The sequence below is a fragment of the Sus scrofa genome, chromosome 2 (genome assembly GCF_000003025.6).
Source record: "Sus scrofa isolate TJ Tabasco breed Duroc chromosome 2, Sscrofa11.1, whole genome shotgun sequence".
Lineage (NCBI taxonomy): Eukaryota > Metazoa > Chordata > Mammalia > Artiodactyla > Suidae > Sus > Sus scrofa.
In genome coordinates this window covers 63,145,077-63,165,776 of record NC_010444.4, presented here as the reverse complement: position 1 = coordinate 63,165,776, position 20,700 = coordinate 63,145,077, and the positions used below count along the sequence as shown (strand labels likewise).

The following is a 20,700-nucleotide window of genomic DNA, read 5'->3' as shown; positions in this document are numbered from 1 at the left end:
GCCATTTCTTGGGCTGCTCCTGCAGCACATCAAGTTTCCCAGGCTAGGGGTCTAATCGGAGCTGTAGCCACTGGCCTATGCCAGAGCCACAGCAACATGGAATCCGAGCCACATCTGCAGCCTATACCACAGCTCACAGTAACGCCGGATCCCCAACCCACTGAGCAAGGCTGGGGACTGAACCCACAACCTTGTGGTTCCTAGTCAGATTTGTTAACCACTGTGTGCCATGATGGGAGCTCCAGATTCTTATCCCTCTGTTGTGTGGGGCTTTGTCTCTGGGTGTGATTAGAGGCAGCTGTGTGCCTCGGTCATCTTTAGGCAACCTGTTGGCTGATGATTGGGGCTATGTTCCCACCTGGTTTAGTGTTCAGCCTGAGGATTCTCAGCCCAGGTGGGTGGGGCCATATTTTTCCAAAATGGCCACCTCTAGAGGATCTCACACTGATGATTATTCCTGAGACCTTTGCCTCCATAGTCCTTCCCCTACAATGAGCCACAGTCACCCCTGTTTTCCCAATAGATACTCCAAGAACTGCAGACTGGTCTCAAACAGATTCTTATTAAGTCTCTGCTTTTGCTGGGACCCAGCCTGTGTGTGCCTTTCAAGAGTGGAATCTCCATTTCCCCCAGTCCTGTGGAGCTCCTGCATACAAACTTTGCTGGCTCTCAACACGAAATGTCCCAGGGGCTCCCCTTCCCAATGCTAGATTCCCCAGGCATGGGAACCTGGTGTGGGGCTCAGAACTCTCACTCCCACAGGTAAGCCTCTGTGATATAGTTACTTTCTAGTCTGTGAGCCATCCACCCAGTAGGTATGAGTTTCTTACATCACGTAATCACCCCTCCTAACATGTTGATGTGGCCTCCTCTTTGGAGTAGGATATCTTTTTTGATAGTTTTCAGTCTATTTTGTGGAAGGTTGTTCAGCAGTTGGTTGTAATTTTGCTGCTTCTTTGAAAGAAGTTAAGCTCCAGTCCTTCTACTCTGCCATCTTAATCCCATTTTCAAAAGTGAGTCAAAACAGTTTTGTGCAGTTAACTTTTAAAACAGAAAAAAGAGGTTACAAACTAAAATGTGTTTAGAGTATCTTTCACAATACCTATATAGTTTCCTTTACTGGTACTCTTTATTTTATTTTGTCTGTGGATTCATATTACTATCTAGTGTCATTTCATATTGGCCTGAAGGATTCATTTAATATTTTTTGTAGAAATTCTTGTAGTTATGGCATCAAGAATTTATTTTGTTTTTGTTTATCTTGATATGGCTTAATTTCTTCATTTTCAAGGAGAATGTAGCTTTATATGAAAGTCTTGGTTGACTATATTTTTTGACTCTTTGAATACATTATTTCACTGCCTTCTGATCTTTGATTTCATGCAATAAGTCATTTGTTAATCTTATTGAGGAGCTCTTATTCATGAAAAATGAGTTTTATCTCATCACTCTCAAGATTGACTTTTGTCAGCAGGTCTATGATGTGCTTAGGTGTGACTCTCTTTGAGCTTATTCCATTGGTAGTTCATTGAACTTCTTTGATGTGTAGATTAATATTTTTCTTCAAATTTAGGAAGTTTTGAGCTATTAATTTCTTTAAGTATTTTCCACCCCTCCGTTTTTTGTCTTTTTCTAAGACTCCAATTTTGTATATGTTGGTACACTTGGTCCTGTGCCACAGATCTTGGAAGTTCTGTTCACTTCATTTTTTTCTTTGTATTCTTGAAATGTATAATCTCTGTTGTCCTATATTCAAATTTATTAGTGCTTTCTTTAGCTGGCTCAGATCTGTTCTTGAGTCGCTCTGGTGAAATTTTCTTTTCAATTATTGTACTTTTCAACTTCAGAATTTCTATTTGATTCCATTCACAATTTCTACCCCTGTATAAATATTATTTGGTGAGACATTGTTGTCATACTTGCCACTAATTTTTTAGACATGGTATATTTTAGTTACATTAATGTTTTTATAATTAATGATTTAAAAACTTTGTTTAAGTACAAAATTTGTACTTAGGCTCACTTTCTTTTGCCTGATATTTTTCTTGTGTATCTTGTGTACTTTCCTGTTGCTTTACACATATCATAATTTTTTGTTTAAAACTAGGTGTTTTATATATATCACAACACTTTTTATCAGATTCCTCCACTCTCCCAGGTTTGTTGTTTCTACATGTTTTTTGTTTGTGACATTTCTGGACTATGTATATTAATAATTCCCTTCAGTGTGTGGCCTTTGATATCTCTTCTAGCTTTAGTTGCTTTTATTTTTAATTCTGGGCCCCTAGGGGGGTTATACTTGTTTTAGTATAATTTGGTATCCACCCAATGTTTGGTCATAAGATTTATTAAGTTCCTTGCCTATATACTTTACACTCTTTTGCAAAGGTACTTGTGTGATAAGGCACACCTTCAAACTTCAGGAAGTTTATATAGCAGTTGGGCCTTCAGTTCCTGATTGCAAAAAGCTATAAAGCCAGCCAGAGATAAAAGACTGATGTGTTTTTTTACCCCCAGATATTTCTTGAGCATGGGCACATTATTGTGCTTCCTTAGATTCCCAGAGAGATTTGAGATTTTTTTCAAAATTCCCTATTGTTCTTTAGTATCCACTCTTTCCTTCTAAATTCCCAAGTTCTTATTGACCTCACCTGAAATCACAGCTTTGGGCAGCTGGTGATATGAGAGTTTGCTTTAGTTTTGATAATGCCCTAGGTGTAAGTATTTTGGCCCCCACTGAGATCAGCTCTCAGTCAAATCAAATAGCCACCAAATTAGAAGAATAAAGATCTCCCAGAGAGCTAAAGGATTAGAAAAAAATATTAACTGTGCTCTGGGGATGACAATGATGGTGCTTTTAATGCAGATTCAAAAATATACATCTCTGCTGTCTGCAGTGCCATCAGATTTTGGCTGTTTCACCAGTAAGCTGGAGAGAGAAGAAATGGGAATGGAACTGAGTTAAAACATCAAAGACTCCTTCCTCCCCGTTATTATTGAGCTTCTATTCTATCTCATAGACTATTTTTAGTTTATTCTGCTGCTTTGGGTGTTTGCCAGAATTTTGAAATTTTTGGCTTTAGTTGTTTTGCTTATATTTTTGTTGTGTTCATAGGAGAGAAAATTTGCCAAGGTCCTCACTCCTTCCTTCAGGAAGTCAACCTCCCAGGATGCATACTCTTAACTACAACATGCTGCTAAAGTTTATGTTCACCAACTGTGTTCCTCCCAGGTGTCCTTAAACACTTGTTCTTTTTTCCTTACATTTTTCAATGTACTTCATTGTCCTGACATGTCTTTCCTTACTCTTTATTTTACTCTAATGTTAAAACAAGAGTGAATTCTGTCACTGTCTATCCATAAACCTTGAGCAATAGACTAAAAATGTCTCGGCCTTGGTTATACTTCAGTTAATCAATAAGAGAACTTCTGTTTTTCACTGTTGGTAAAAATAATTAAATAACTCAACAGGACAAATAACCCCCACAAAAAAAGATTGGAGTAGACTTTTCTCCAAAGATATTTAAATAACCAATAAACACATGATGCTCAGTATCAATAGTAATTGGGAAAATGCAAATCAAGAACCACAAAATGAGATGTCATTTAATACCTATTTGATAAAGTGATTAAAATGAGAAAAGACTTACAATAAAAAGTGTTTGTAAGGATGTGGAAAAATTGATGGTCATAATAAAACTAGTTCAGCCTCTTGTAAAAATCAGTTTTACAGTTTCTCAGAAGGTTTAATATGTAGCTACTATGTGACTCAGCAATTCCACTCCTAGTATATGTTCTAAGCATATGAAAACATATGTTCACACAAAAACTTGTATATTAATGGCTATAGCAACATTGTTCAAAATAGCCAAAAACTGGAAATAAACAAAATTAATTCCAATATACAATGGATTATTATACAGCCATTAAAAAGAATGAAGAGACTTTTCAGCCATAAAAACATGTGGTTATGTGGATTAATCTTGAAAACATAATGTTAAGTGAAAGAATCCAGTCATAGAAGATAACATATTGTATGATTCTATTTATGTGAAATGTCCAAAATAGGCAAATCCATAGTGACATAAATTAGGTTACATGCACCCCAATGTTCATTGCAACAATATTTACAACAACCAAGACATGGAATCAACCTAAATGTCCATTGACAGATGAGTTAATGAAGAACATGTGGTATATATACATTATGGAATATTGGCCATAAAAATAAAGAAATACGTCTTTTTCAGAAACGTGGTTAGACCTAGATATTATCGTACTAAGTGAAGTAAGTCAAAGGCAAATATCATAAGATGTCACTAATATGTGGAATATAAAAAATGATACAAATGAACTTATTTATAAAACATAGACAGACTCACAGACTTGGCAGACAAACTTATTGTGACCAAAGTTTGGAGGGGCATAAATTAGGATTGTGATTAACATATACACAATACTGTATACATAACAGATAATCAACAAAGACATTCTGTATAGCACAGAGAACTCTACTCAATATTCTATAATAACTTATATAGCATAATAATCTGAAAAAAATAGATATATGTATAACTGAATCACTTTCACATATACCTGAAACTGAGACAACATTGTAAATCAACTATACTCCATTATAAAATAAAAAGTAAATTAAAAAAGAAAGCAGACTACTGGTGCCTTGGGGCTAGGGTTGGGGTTGGGGGTGCATAAAAGTGGGGGTGAGGAGTGACTGCAAATTTGAATAAAGTTTCTTTTTTAGGAGTTGAAAATATTCTGAAGTTAGAGTATGGTGATGGTTGCACAGCTCTGAATATTCTAAAGATCATTGAACTGTGCAGTTTTTAAAATTATTTTTATTTTTTCCATTATAGTTGATTTACAATGTTTTGTCAATTTCTACTGTACAGAAAAGTGATCCAGTCATATATATATATATATATATATATATACATATGTATATATATGCATATGTACTCTTTATCTCACATTGTCCTCTACCATGTTCCATCACAAATGACTAGATATACTTCCCTGCACTATACAGTGGGGTCTCAATGCTTATCCACTATAAATGCAATAGTTTGCATGTATTAACCCCAGACTCCTAGTCCATCCCACTCCCTCCCCCTCAGGATCCACAAGTCTGTTCTCCAAGTCCATGAGTTTCTTTTCTCTGGAAAGATTCCTTTGTGCAGCATATGAGATTCCAGGTATAAGTGATATAATATGTTATTTGTCTTACTCTTTCTGACTTACTTGACTTAGTATGAGAATATCTAGTTTCATACATGTTGCAGCAAATGGCATTATTTTGTTCTTTTTTATAGCTGAGTAGTAATCCATTGTGAATACATACCACATCTTCTTAATCCCTTCATCTTTCAATGGACATATAAGTTGTTTCCATGTCTTGGTTATTGTGAAGTGCTGCAATGAATAAAGCTGCATAATCTTTTTCAAGGAAAGTTTTGTCTGGGTATATGTCCTGGAGTGGGATTGCTTGATCATATGGTAGTGTTATATTTTGTTTTTCTGAGGTACCTCTATATTGTTTTCTATAGTGTTTGTACCAATTTACATTCCCACCAACAGTATAGGAGGATTCCCTTTTCTCTACACCCTCTCCAGCCTTTGTTATTTGTTGACTTGTTAATGATGGCCATTCTGACTGGTGTGAGGTGGTACCTCATAGTAGTTTTGATTTGTATTTCTCTACTAATTGGTGATGTTGAGCTTTTTTTTTTTTCATGTACTTGTTGGCCATCTGTATATCTTCTTTGGAGAAATGTCTATATAGGTCTTTTCCCAGTTCTCAATTGGGTTGTTGGCTTTTTTGCTGTTGAGTTGTATAAGTTGTTTGTATATTTTAGAGATTGAGCCCTTGACAGGGGCATCATTTGAAAATATTTTCTCCATTCCATAGGTTGTCTTTTTTTTAAGGTTTCATTTGCTGTTCAAAAGCTTGTCAGTTTGATTAGGTCCAGTTGGTTTAATTTTGCTTTTAATTCTGTTGTGAAGGGGGTTTTAAAGTCTCCTACTATTATTGTATTCCCATCAATCTCTCCTTTTATGTCTGTTAGTATTTGCTGTATGTATTTGGCTATTCCCATATCAGGAGCATATATTGGCAATTGTAATATCCTCTTCTTTAATTGATACTTTCATCATTAAATAGTGTCCTTTTTGTCTCTCTTTATGGGCTTCATTTTAAAGTCTATTTTGTCTGATGTGGGTATTGCGACTCCTGTTATCTTGTCTTTTCCATTCTCATGAAATATCTTTTTCCAACCGCTCACTTTCAATTTGTGTGTTCCATTTGCCTTAATATGAATCTCTTTTAGACAGCATATTGTAGGCTCTTGCTTTTTTTAGCCAATATGCCATGCTATGTATTTTGATTGGAGCATTCAGTCACTGACATTTAAGGTAATTATTGATAAATATGTATTTATTGCCATTTTAAGTCTTGTTTTACAGTTGATTTTATGTTTCTCCTTTTGTTCCTTTCTTTCTTTGATTGGATGATTTACTTTTACTTTATTATTGTGTCCTTTTCCTTTTAGTTTTTGTGAATGTAATGTTTGGTTTTGATTTGTGGCTGCCCTATGTTTCAAGTATGTCAACTCCTTCCTATGTCTGCTTGCTTTAGCCTGATAGTCATATATGCTCTAACACACTGTAAAAAAAGAGTCTAGATTTCTTACTTTCTTTTCCCATATTTTATGATTTTGAAGTCCTTTTTTGAACATCTTCAAGTTTTTCCTTTTGCTGTGCCTTGTGTTTGTTGTTATTTTTACAATAGATTTTTTTTCGTTTTACATCTGTATATTGGCTTATATAAGTGCTTTCCAATTGTGATTTCCCACATCTTATTTCTTCTTGCTTCTTTTTCATTTAGAGAAGCACTTTCTGTTTTTATTTTAGAATGGGTTTAGTATTTCTGTACTCCTTTAGCTTTTTTTGTTGGAGAAATTTCTTATTTCTCCTACTTTAAATGATATTATTGATAGATAGAGTATTATAGGCTTCAAATTTTTCCCTTATAAAACTCTGAATATATCTTGCCACTCTTTTCTGGCCTGTAGTGTTTCTGTGGAGAAATCAGCTGATAGACTTATGGGGATTCCCTTCTACTTAATGCTTTTATTTTCTCTTGCTGTCTTTAGAATCCTCTCTTTATCTTTAACTTTTGCCATTTTTATTATAATATCCCCTTGATTGGGTACTGAGTGTGTTTCTAGGGAGAAGGATGCAATGGGCAGGGCTAGTAGTCATTGCCTGGTTGCTGGGCTTTTGACAGTAGCAAGGACCTGTGGGAAGGTGTCACAGGCTGCTCCTAGTTGCATGGCCCTGGGAAGTGATAATGAGCCTCAGGCAGATTTTGACAGTGTCCAGAGCATTTGGAAGTGGCAGTGGTAGGGTGTGTGAATTTCCAGTGGAGTGAGAGCAACAACAGGTAGTATTCAGTCACAATGCCCTCCTCTGTGGTATCCTCTGAGCTGACTGGGGCTGCAAGTGGTGCCTGTTCATGGACCCCTAGTGGTGGCAGGTCATGCCACTGTTGGAGTCAGAGATAACTGTGACGGTTTGTCCCTGCCACCTGTAGACTACGCAAGAAACACCTCATCCTGCTTAGCCTCATCCTGCTAGGCTTCTCCTAGTTGCAGGGTCCCGGGAAGTGACAGTGATAAGGAATGTGTGGGCACTGCCTGGAGTGTTTGGCAGTGGCAGCAGCAGGGAGGTTGTGTTCTTAGGGGAGTGAGAGCAACAGTTGGTGGTGCTCAGTTGCAATGCCCTTTTTTTGCTGACCTCTGAGATGAGTGGGGCTGCAGGTGGAGCCTGTTCACAGAGCCTTAGTGGTTGTGAACCATACCTCTATCTGGTTTCTGAGATGACTGCTCTGGTTTTTCTCTGCCACTGTGGACCATGCAAGAGGTGCCCAGTTTCCCATAGACTGAGGAAGTGGCCTCTCACCAGCAGTAGCCTGCACCAGAGCCTCCTCACACTCTGAGGACCTGTGCATACACAGGGAATGAGATTCCTGTGGCTGTCCACCCCTCCTCCTCTCAGCCTCCCCAACAGTGGCACCTTGCTTTTCCTGCAGGCCCAGAACTCCTCCCAGGTTCCCTTGGCTCTGGCATTCTGCTCCAAGCCAGTAGCACACTGCTTCCTAGCCCCTCAGGCTGTCTCCACACAGCCAACCCTAGTCCTCTCCCTGGTACTCACCTCCAGAGCCTGAGTTTCAGTGCCCAGCATCTGACCAAGAATCTCAGGCTGTGGTGCCTCGGGCAGTGGTGCAGATGTTCTGTTTGACTCTCACTTTTCTTTGCCCTCCTCAGTCCAGTTTCTGCCATTTCTCAACAATTTTAAGGTCTCTCTATCTTGGCTGATTTCTCCATCAGTTAGGTGGCTTCCCTGGGTGTGAGTTTTTCCTCTTTAACAGCTCCATCTCAAAAGTGATAGTTCTTTCCTGATTCCTTCTCTCTCTCTCTTATTTTTCTTTTGCTCTACCTAGTTATTTGGAGGATTTCTTGCCCTTTTTGGAGGTTTAAGTTCTTCTGCCAGTGTTCATTAGATGTTCTGTGTGAATTGTTCTAAATGTAGATATGTTTTTTTTTGATGTGTTTGTTGGAAAAGGTGAGCACTACATCTTACTCCTCTGCCATCTTGATCCTCCTCTCCTAAACTATGCAGTTTTAATGGGTGAATTTCACGGTATGTGAAATATATCTCAATAAAGTCATATAATTGAAAAAAAAAATCAGAGGATGGGAGTTGCAGCAGATAAAAAAAATTAAACTGAATACTGCAAGAAAGTCACCTTAAAACCATGTTAGGGTCACAGGACTCTCAAAAACAAACACATTTATAGACTTCTTCCCTCTTTCCACACTATTTCCCTTAGTAAACATCCACTCATTATTAATATCTAAGCTAAAATGTTTCTTTTTTCATTTAGGATTGTTAGAATCTACTCTATAACCATCCTAATCCTTTGGTTCCCAAACTAAGCATGATATTCAGTTATACATTATCATCACCTCCCAGTTTTCTTTTAACATCACCATGTATCTAATTGTGTGTCTTGTACTGATGTGAGATTTATGGCTTAAGACCATATTTATTTTCTTGACCACTCTATCTTCAGAGCCAGCCATGGAGCCTGACACAGAACACTCAGTATTTGTTGATGAATGAATGAATTTATATAATTTTTCTAGATTTCTGTGGACCAATGAGTTTTTCATTCTCTCCCTTGCTTAGCTGCTGGCTCAACTCAAAAAAGGGATTTAAATGGAGTTTCCTTGGACCAGTCTGTTCCATCTTCTCGGTGAGTGAAGACATCAAAGCATCATTAATGCTCAGCTGAGGGCTATCAGAAGAGCATAACTGTAAATGTGGTGGGAGTGAGGAGGTGAGGGGAGCAAGAATGTTCCTGACTTGTCCTGGGTTTGCTTTGGTTTTCTAAGACTATTCCTATGGCAAAAACTTCACACTCTAATACTGTTACTAGACATGGAATATAAGTGCAGAATTGAGGTTGGACAGACTAGACAAAGGATCAAAATTTTATTCAATAAAAATTTTGTGGTTTTCTGAAGGTCAATTTAGTTTTCTTTCTGGTGACCCTCTGGATGTTGAAAAGCAAACTCTCTTCCCTCAACAGTGATGTGTCCACCCTCCAGAACACAAGGTAAGATGGAACAGCAGCTGACAAGCCCACAGAAGTGTTGTCCCAAGAGCAAAGGTGTGTGCCTGGGAAGTTCCTAGTGCCCCTTTTAGAGTCTTCTGCGGGAACCCAGAATAGAACAGATGCAGCTGTCCTTCTATGGAAGCCAGTTCAGATCCAGTGGTGTACAGTGTCCATCTCTAAGCCCAGCTTGTGACTCCCTCAGCAACAATCTTTGGGCTTTTGTCATCAGTCCTATGACAAAAAGGCAAAGAACAAATATGTTCCCATGAAGTCCTTAGAAAAATCTGTGACTGCTCCCACAACTCAGCACACTTTCATACTCCACCGTCATTTCAAGCTCCTTCTCACCCTTCTTCCATTCCTCTCTCTGGGAAAAAAGAAACTCCTAGCCAAAATCAAATCTCCTGGGAGGCTTGGGTAGTCCTTTGCTCCAGGAGCCCTTGGGCATAAATGATGCTCTTTCTTTCATGTTTCTATAATATTTCCCAAAATTTGCATGTTATTGTTTGGTTGTATATCTGTCATTTGAATAGATTGTGAGCTTTATGATAGTAACAATTTTGCCTTTGTTATTTTTAATTCTGAGGCCCTGGCACAGTGTATAATGCATGTAATATTGGTTGAATGAAATTAGGGATCTCCATGGAGCATCATAAAGGTATTTTTCAACTTACATTATGAAGTGTCACTACCCTCTTCAATCCAAATTAAAGTGCCATTCTGGACCTGAGTGGCATTTCTATTGTGGAGAATCATTGATAGTAAATATCAAAGCTAATCGCAATTCAGTCTGAAAACTCATTACCAACAGGGGAAGGCAGAAGCATGCATAGGTCAAAGATGAGAATGGCCTTGATTGTGTTGCTCAGGGTGCATCATGAGCCTCCTTTCTTCTCCTATCCAGGAAGCTGACATTTAAAGCCACAGCTCAGCTCTTTATCTTGGGATGCACATGGTGTCTGGGAATCCTGCAGGTGGGACCAGCTGCCCATGTCATGGCCTACCTCTTCACCATCATCAACAGCCTGCAGGGTGTCTTCATCTTCCTGGTGTATTGCCTCCTCAACCAACAGGTACTACTGTCTGACTCCCACTCAGGACTCTTCCCAACCTCACTCCTTTCAGCGAGTTGACTCAGAGTGTGGTTTTGCCTCTGCAGGTCCGGAAGCAATATGGGGAATGGTTCAAAGGGATCTATATAACCAAATCCAGGTCTGAGAAGTACACACTGTCCAGCAAGACCGAGTCTGATGCTTGCAAATATAGTGCTGTAAGATCTCACATTGCGGACACAGAGTGTAACTAACTAATCCACTTGTGCAGCACATGCTTTACCACTCAACAACTAGGTATGCAATAGTTGATGTCCTAGGATGGCTCACACTTGGTTTTACTCATTGACCCATTAACCATTAGAAATGGTCTTAGTTTGTTTGAAAATATATTCCACTCTTGTTGCTTAGGGAACTGTGTTTATCATTTATTCATATATAAATACCCTTATTGAACATCTGCTATGTGCCATGAATAGTTAACTAAATAAGCAAGAATCAATGATCAGAAGTGGCAAGGCACATTCCACACAGAGACACATTATTCTATCCTTTTCCTCTACACCTTCTTCCATGTAACACTCATTCAACAGCACCCCTACAAAAATGCAAAAATTGGGGCTGGAATTATGTACTTATTTATGCATTAAACAGAAGTGTGTTATCTAGCACTTTAGACTTTCTTAACAAGGCTGCCTAATATTTTTGTCACCGTCTACCCAATGGAAAACCAAGAAGGAAAGGCAGTAATGACATGGGATAATTCATGGCAGTGACTACTAAGAACCAACGATTACTACTTTAAACTTACAAACATTTTACTGATGTTTTATCACCTCTTCCATCTTCTGTTAAATCCCTTGAGTTTTACTTCCTATTTACAGGAGCTTACTATATGCCTGGAAGTCCTTCAGCAATTCTCTCATTATCTTGTTCACCAACCTCCATAAGAACTGGTTCCACCACTGAATCTTCTATCTCCTCCCCCTTTCTAAGAAATATTTTCATCACCTATTTCACAGAGAAAATCAAAGTCATCATTGATGACACTTTGTGAATTCCATGTCGTAAACTGTACCAGACAGTGACATGCACCTTCTCCATACTGACACAATTTTCCTTCTTCTCTCCGAAGACAGTGCTTCCACCTGCACTTTGGACCCCATCATTCATGCCTTATCAGTTATCCTTACATTATTGTTCACATATATTTCCTCCCTTTCTCTCTCTCTCTCCCTCTCTCTTCCTCCCTCCCTCCTTCCCTCCTTCCCTCAACTTTTCAACAGTATTCTTCCCATAGTCATGTATACATGTTTGGTCCTCTTCTATCTTACAAACTTGTCCTACTTGGCCCTCTTCTAGCTACCAGCTGAGGGTTGACTTTTCACTCTTGTCTCCATTTCCTTTCCTTTAAACCACTCCTTCAACCCATGAAGATATAGCTTCTTTCCTCCATCATTCCACTGAAACAAATATCTCTTAGATCTACAATGATTTCCATCTCCCAAAAAGTTCTTTCAGAAACTTTTGATTATTCATCACCCCTTTCTCATGAAACACTCCTTCCTTATTCCCTCTAGATTCTACTTACATGCCCCTCCATGTCATTATTCCATTCTCTCTCTTTCTTCTCTATTGTTTCCTTTATAGTTCTAACAAGTGGATTGGTTCCAAAACAATTTCAATTTGCATTAAATTCTTTCCTTCTAGACAATAATATTTCTTCCTTAGATTCAGTCATCAGCTAGATGCAAGTGTTACCCACTATCTTTCTCTACTTCTGACATTTCCTCTGCAATCTAGAGAAGTACTTGACATCTTTGACATCTCAAAAGACATCTTCATCTCAGCCTTCCAGTACAAACGTTGCAATCTTTACCCTAGTCCAATCCTTTCCCATGGTGTCCTTCTCTATCTACATGGTACCACATTAATCCTGTGGCACAAGTTTGGAACCTAAAAGTTATTTCCAACAACTGTCTTATTTCCCATCACAACCTACCCATTTTTCAATCCTGTTGTGCTTATCTTCTCAGTGTGTCCCCAGTTTGTCCATCTGGCTCAACCTCCATCACCTCCTCCTCAGCTAGGCTGCCATCGTCATTTGCCTGAACAACTGCAACATCCTCCTGAATACTCTTTCCACCTTTGTCACCTCCCAATGCATCTTTTACACAGAAATCAGAACTAACTTTTCAAAATGTAGATAAAATCATGACACTTTTTAATCTCTTTTTTAAGGCTACACGCACAGTATATGGAAGTTCCCAGGCTAGGGGTTTAATGGGAGCTATAGCTGCCAGCCACACCACAGCCACAGCAACACCAGATTTATCTTACAGATCTTGAAGTTAAAAGTCCAAAATGTTTTTTTTTTGTTTTTTTTTGTTTTTTTTTTGAGATCAATGCATTTTATTGAGGGGCTTTGGGGGGGAGTCGAAAGATTGGGAGAACAATGAGATCTGATGTCCCCCCAGCCAGGATCTTCTTGCTTCTCAGTCGTTCCAAAATGGGTTTTATGGGACTAAAATCAAGGTTCAGTAGAATTGCATTCTTTCTGGAGTCTCTAGGGGAATATTTGTTTCTTTTGTTAGCTTTTAGAGGCTGCATGCATTCCTTGGCTAGTGGCCCCATGCTTCACTCAATTTTCAAAGCCTTTAGCATCTTCAAGTCTCCCTCAGTTTCCTCTGCTTATGTCATTATATTTATTTTCCTGTATATAACTCTCTATTTCCCCCGTTTCCTTATAAGAACCCTGGTCATTATATTGGCTCATCTTAATAATCCAGGATAATTTTCCTTCTCAAAATCCTTATCTTAATTACACTACAAAACACATTTCCTTTCCATGTAAAGCAATAAATTCACAGGTTCCAGAGATTAGTATGTGAATATCTTTAGGGGACCATTTTCTGCCTAGCACACCTATTATACATAGGTTTGGTTGACCTACTGTAGAACCATCAAAATCTGCCTCATATTATAGCTATTTGAATAAATATTTACCATTATCCTCTATCCCATCAGAGATAATATACACAGTGAGGAAGGAAATGTACTTTCTGTGTAGCAAAATACAGTAATGGCATCATATAGCCAATGAATGATTTTTAAATGCAGGTACTTGATCAGCTCTTTCCACTATCAAAGGACAAAACAAATATACTACTGAATTTACCTTATACTGTCTCATAAAATTTGGTGTCTCTGTGTTTAAAAGATGTAGAAATGTGTCCCTCTCATTATGGCATCTCTCTGTGGCTTCCTGTAGTCTTGTTCAAGAAAAACAAAATATTTTCCCTTGTGTCTATTTCTGTCTAATTTCCCAAAGTGCAATATTCATAAACTTCTTGAGTAGAGATAAAGATGTGAAGTTGCCCATCTCAAGCATCTGAAATTACCCTGAGCTTCCTATAGACCTAGAAATAAATAACTCATATTTAGGATGGTAAGGATAGGTAAAAGAAGAATTGAATGCTTCTTCCTTTACATCTCAGGTGATTTACAAGAGATAACATTTCCAACCTTTCATTAATCTTCCACTTTCCCCTTTTTATGACTTTCTGCAGGAAATAATATTTCAAAATCTTGAAGCAGAGGGATCAGGACATACATTTTGAAAAGACAGGTATTTTTTGGTAGTATATTTAACTACTCTCATATTCTATAACTTGAGGGTAGGAAATGTAGGGAGATGAGACTCCTGAGAAAGACCAAGTTCTACCAAAATGCAATATGGTAGGACTTTTGATCTTACCCTGACAAACCCAACTGGCAAAGAAACTTAGTGCTTAAAGACTTCTTAAATTTCTTATTTCTTTTTTTCAAAGGAACCTTTTTAGGTTATCTTTCTATAGCCATATATTATTTCTAAAATTTATAAGCAATGATATCCTGCTGTATAGCACTAGGAACTATATTTAGTCACTTATGATGGAGCATGATGGAGGATAATGTGAGAAAAAGAATGTATATAAGTTTGTGTGACTGGTCACCTTGCTGTACGGTAGAAAATTGACAGATTGACAGAAAACTGTAAACCAGATACGATGGAAAAAATAAAAACCATTTAAAAGAAAAAAAAAAACATATTCTGAAAATCTTTTGAACTGTATCCTCTAATTCCATGGAAAAATCTGAAGTATTATTCTTTGAGTCATGAAGAGAGTATAAAAAAGACTTTGTTATGTGTGTTTCAAGAAATCTATTGTGTCAGCAATGTGAAAGAAGTCGTGGTGGACATGTTCGATTCTCAATTTTTACAAAATCTGGAATTTTTTTGTGCCCAACAGTGCATTCAGAAAACTGTCAACAGATCAAGGGCTAGCTGAGGCTCAACGCCTCAGGCATGTTGGGTAAACCCTTTTCTGAAGCCTCTCCTTCCTACAAAGACTCTTCCAGATGCTGAAAGTCTATGAGCAGGAAAACCATTCTCAAGAGATATTAATACAAACAACATCCAAAAGAATGATAGTGTTCATGCCATAGTCTGTATTTCTTAATTGCTTCTGTTTTCTATGGGTTTAATTAGTCACTCATTCAAAAATATTTATTACTCACCGCGTCCAAGGCGAGATCAAGAGAGACACAGGTCCTGCCTTCATGGAGCTCTCAGGGGGAGATAAGTAAATTTTTTGCAGCTAGAGTTGGTTTAGCTGCTAGAGGGTCCTTTAAGTCATGTCTGTATAACTGGGTGATTGAAGTATAAACCATTTGATAGACACCATCTTCTTTCATCCTCACACCAATTTTCACATAATTTGAAAGCTCAGATCACGACAGGTATATTTTGGACTTTGTGGGCCAGTGTATCAGTCTGGATTCTCCAGAGAAATAGAACCAATAGGACACACACACACACACACACACACACACACACACACACACGCATGCGCGCGCGCGTGCGTATAAATGTTTATTATGAGGTATTGACTAACATGATAATGGAGGCTGAGAAGTCCTACAATCTGTCATTTCCAAGCTGGAGACCCAGGAAAGCCAGTAATACAGTTGGAAGGCCTGAGAGCCAGACAGCTGATGATGTGGTTCCAGTTTGGGTCTGAAGACTTGAGAACCATGAGTGTGGAGAGCAGAAGATTGATATCCCTGCTCAAATAGTCAGGCTGAATTAATTTAACCAGCTTCCACATTTTTATTCTATTCAGTCTCTCAATGGATTGGGGATGCTCATCCACACTGGAGAGGGCCATTAGCTCTACTGGATCCACCAATTCAAATGCTAATCACTTCTGGAGACAGCCTCACCCATACACTCAGAAATCATGTTTGACTAGTTGGCTAGACATCCCACGGCCCAGTCAATTTAACATACAAAATTTACCATAGTAACAACTCAATTCTGAAATTGTAGCATGGAAACTGCTAAGGACACTCATAAGTGAATGATCACGGCTTTTTTTCCCTTTCTTTTAGGGCTGCACCCATGGCATATGAGATTCCCAGGCTAGGGGTGGAGTTGGAATTGTAGCCACTGGCCTACACCACAGCCATGTGGGAATCTGAGTCACATCTGTGACCTTTGCCACAGCTCATGGAAACACCAGATCCTTAACCCACTAGCAAGGTCAGGGATCAAATTTGTGTCCTCATAGATACTGGTCAGATTTGTTTCTGCTGAGCCACTACAGGAACTCCTGATCATGGCTGTGTTATAATAAAGCTTTATTTATCAATACTGGATGTGAATTTCATGTAATGTTCACATGACACAAAATGTTATTTTGATTTTTTTTCACCCATTAAAAAATGTAAAAGTAGAGAGCTCCTAACCCTAACCCTAACCCTAACCCTAACCCTAACCCTAACCCTAACCCTAACCCTAACTGGGGTGCAGTGGGTTAAGAAACTGACTGCAGTGGCTTGGGTTACTGTAGAGGTGCAATTTTGATCACTGTCCTGGTGCAGTGTGTTAATGGATCCAGCATTGCTGCCACTGTGTCTTGGATTCAGTCCTTGGCCCAGGAACTTCCATATGCCATGGGGTGTGGCCATAAAAAATGTAAAGTATCTATTGATGGATGAATGGATAAAGAAAATGTAAGATACAAAAAAAGACACATACACATACAGACACACACAACACAAACACAGGAATACTGTTTTCCATAAGAAAAAATGAAATCCTGTCATTTTTGATATCATGAATGGACCTCGAGGTCATTATGTTAACTGAAATAAGTTGAAGAAATAAAAATACTGTATTATCTCACTTATATGTGGAATCTAAAAACAAACAAATAAAAATTCAAGCTCATAGATACAGAAAACACGTCAGTGGTTACCAGAGGCAGGCAATGGGTGTAAGTAAAAAGGATTATGGAGGTCAAAGGTGCAAACTTCCAGTTACGAAATGAAGAAATCCTGGGAATGTAATGTACAGTATGGTGACTATAGTTAATAATAGTACAGTATTGCCCTACTTGGAAGTTGCAAAGAGAATAAATCTTAAAAGTCCTCATCATAAAATAAAAACATTGTGAATATGTGTGGGGACAGATATTAATGAGACTTACTGTGTTGTAATTTTGCAACACACAAATGTTGAATTCTGTTGTATATCTGAAACTAATACAATGCTACATGTCAATCATACCTCAATCAAAAATGTAAAAAATATTCCTGGCTTGTGAGCTGTACATAAACAGGTTATACATAAGTCAAATTTGGCCCAAGGGCCATAGTTTGCCACCCCCTGTCCTAGGATATTGAGGAAGGCTATTCATCCTATTGGAAATGTGTCCATTAGCTCTTCAAATGTTTGATGAACATTTAGTCTTTTGAAAGGCATGATGTCAAACAGAAGGAAACTAAAGTGAACAAGGCATACATGATCCCCATGTCCAGGATTGTTGAAGACCTGTGTATTAGCTCAGGATGTTATAACAAAATACCATAGATTATGTAGCTTGAACAACAGAAATTTATTTTCTCATAATTCTAGAGATCAGGTTTGATCTTAATCAAGTCTAAGATCAAGGTTTGACAGGGTTCTGTTTCTAGTAAGAGCTCTCTTCCTGGCTTGTAAATGGCTGACTTCTCACTTTGTGCTTACATGGCCTTTTCTCCATGTTTAAGTGTATAAAGAGAGAAAAATGCAAGATTTCTTGCAACTCTTCTTACAAGGGTACTAATCCAACCATGAAAGCCCCATGTGTATTTAACTCTAACTATCTCCTAAAGACCCCATCACTAAACACCATCACATTGTGGGTTAGGCCTTCAACATATGAGTTTAGTAGGGGCACAAATGTTTAGTCCATGATAATATGTAAAGAGAAAGGGAATATAGAGTAAAGAATATAATGTGGTCTAGGGGACACAGAGCCCCTGCAGGGACATGGCAGGAGTGGAACAGCCCTGGCTTGGAGAATAGTTGGGAGAGAGCTCTGAGTCTGCTGATGGCAGCATCCCAAAATGATTAGGGTTTGGAAGGCAGATTTCAGCATTTTCCCTCATATCTTATGGGTTTTTTTTGAATGTTAAATGAGAAAATACAGATTAAATTCTGGTATGAAACCCACAGATGAACAAGAGTTAACCAGGGATGAATTCCCACTATGGCACAGTGGGTGAAGAAATTGACTGCAGGGGCTTGGGTCACTGAGAGGTGCAGGTTTGATATCCAGCCTGGTGCAGTAGGTTAAAGGATCCTATGTTACCACAGCTGCAATAGGTTGTGCATAGGTCATAGCTGCAGCTCATATTCAATCCTTGGCCTGGGGAACTTCCAAATGCCATGACTGTGTCCATAAAAGAGTTAACCAGGGAAAGTAAGCATGCAGGGTCCTCCAGATCATTTCTCCAGAGCTATATCACAGAGTTGGAAATGTCTGTGAGACAAGGCTCTGAAGTGGGGTTACACTTCTCATTCTAGAGTTACAGTACAAGCCCATACCATCAAGAAAAGTGGGTAGAACATGATGGAAGATAGTATGAGAAAAAGAATTTGTGTGTGTATGTACACACAATTTGCATATATATATATATATATATATATATTTGTGTACAGCAGAAATTGACACAGCAATGTAAATCAAGTATAATAAAAAAGAAGAATGGGTGGGGAGGGGATGGGAGGGCTATGATACAAGGTTGAAGAGGTTTCTCCCTTCAGCTCTCCATTTAGGGGATTGGCTATGAGCACCTCCCCTAACTGGCCTCCCTCTTTGTAGATATAATGGTCATTGTATGAATTAGGAAACAGGGACTCATTTAGCCCCCTGATGGAGAACATAGAATCTGGACACTTGAAATATGTAAGAAGAAGCTCTCAAAGTTGGATGTTAAGGAGCCCATGTGTCATGGAACTGGAAGTTTACAAGTCAGTTCCTGCAAAACTTCAGACAACAGACTCTGCATCTATGCAGTCCTGGAGTCCCGGGATGACAGCCATAAAAATGACAAAATAATTTCATTTTCTATAATATGGATGAACTAGTGACTCTCATACTAAGTGAATTAAGTCAGAAAGAGAAAGATGAATACCATATGATATCACTTATATCTGGAATCTAATATATGTCACAAGCGAAATTATCTACAGAAAAGAAACAAGCTCATGGACATGGAGAAGAGACTTGTGGTTGCCAAGGGGGAGAGAGTGGGATGCGCTGGGAGTTTGGAGTTAGTAGATGAAAACTATAGCATTTGTAGTGGATAAGCAATGAGATCCTGCTATGTATAGCCCAGGTAACTATATCTAATCGCTTGTGATTGAACATGGTGGAGGATAATGTGAGAAAAAGAATATATATATGTGTGTGTGTGTGTGTGTGTACACACTTGCTGTACAGCAGAAATTGACAGAACATTGTAAATCAAGTATAATAAAAATTAAAAAAATAAAAGTCATTCACTGCAAAACTACAGACAACAGAATCTGCATATATGCAGTCCTTGAATCCTGGGAATACTTTAATATTCAGAGGTTGGGCATTTGGGTTTAGTGACTGGAGGCTGCAACAGTGAGAGTCAGGATTATGGGAATTCATTAGGATTAGAGGGTAGCATGGAAAGAGAGGCATTGGGGAAGGTGTATAGAAATAAAGTATATGGAGGGGAACATTGGGGGATGCTGGGGACTGCGGGAGCCTGTGAGACTGAGCTAGATGGTCAGTCTTCCTTTGGGGTGTTCTGGGGTGGGAGATCAAATGACATAGTGAGTAGGGGCCAGGGACCTGGAAAGAATCAGGTGGGAAATTTTGTAAATGAAGAAGGGAAGACTGGGGGAGTTATGAGGGGGCTAGATCAGAATTGTATTTGAAGAGATTGGCACTGGGCAGGGGGTCTGCAGAGGCATTCAGTTCTGTGGAGGATATGGGGGGAAGTTGGGAGCACCATGGAATTGGAGAGTGTCTGTATTGGGGTAACCTCAGTTTCAGAGAGGGAAAAAGGATGGATGACAGAAACTAGGAGGACAGTGGATACAGGGAGATATGAGGGGTGGAGGGTGAAATCAGAAGGCTTGTGAGGATTCATGAGTGTGGGATGAGTAGATCTGAGTTGGTATAGCAATTGGGGGAACAGAAGGGGAGAGAGTGTTAAATGAGGGAGATCTTGGCAGAATGAGGAGAGCTAGCTGGACTGGGGGAACATGGGGACCCTCTGAGGATTATTGACTCAGCACTCTGGGATGGACAGAAGTCCTATGGTTCTCAGGTGACTGAAACCACTGAGCACACATAGGGTAGGTGAAAGGATGAAATATGAGTATCAGGAATGTGTTGTAAAAGAAGGCAATGAGTATGAGGGTCCTGGAAGAATGGAAGTGGGTGGGGATTTGGGGAGGAAATTACAGTAACTTTGATATGGTGTGGAGTGTTTGAGGGAGGCTTGTGGGTGCTGGTTAACAGGTAGGACTCAGGGGAGCAAGTGAGGGGCTGGGAGGCTGCTGCTGGAAGAGGGATATGGGAGATCCTGGAGAGAAAGGGC

At 38.9% G+C, this 20,700-nt stretch overlaps 1 protein-coding gene across 1 annotated transcript in view; it reads left to right on the top strand.

The window, feature by feature from the left end:
* The window catches only part of LOC110259331 (adhesion G protein-coupled receptor E2-like), a 47,988-nt gene extending 33,295 nt beyond the window's left edge, over positions 1-14,693 (top strand). The window contains exons 17-20 of the mRNA XM_021083633.1: positions 9,268-9,334; positions 9,606-9,697; positions 10,602-10,770; positions 10,857-14,693. Of these exons, the coding sequence (XP_020939292.1) occupies positions 9,268-9,334; positions 9,606-9,697; positions 10,602-10,770; positions 10,857-11,003 (475 nt within the window). The 3' untranslated portion in view covers positions 11,004-14,693. The remainder of the gene's footprint in view (positions 1-9,267; positions 9,335-9,605; positions 9,698-10,601; positions 10,771-10,856) is intronic.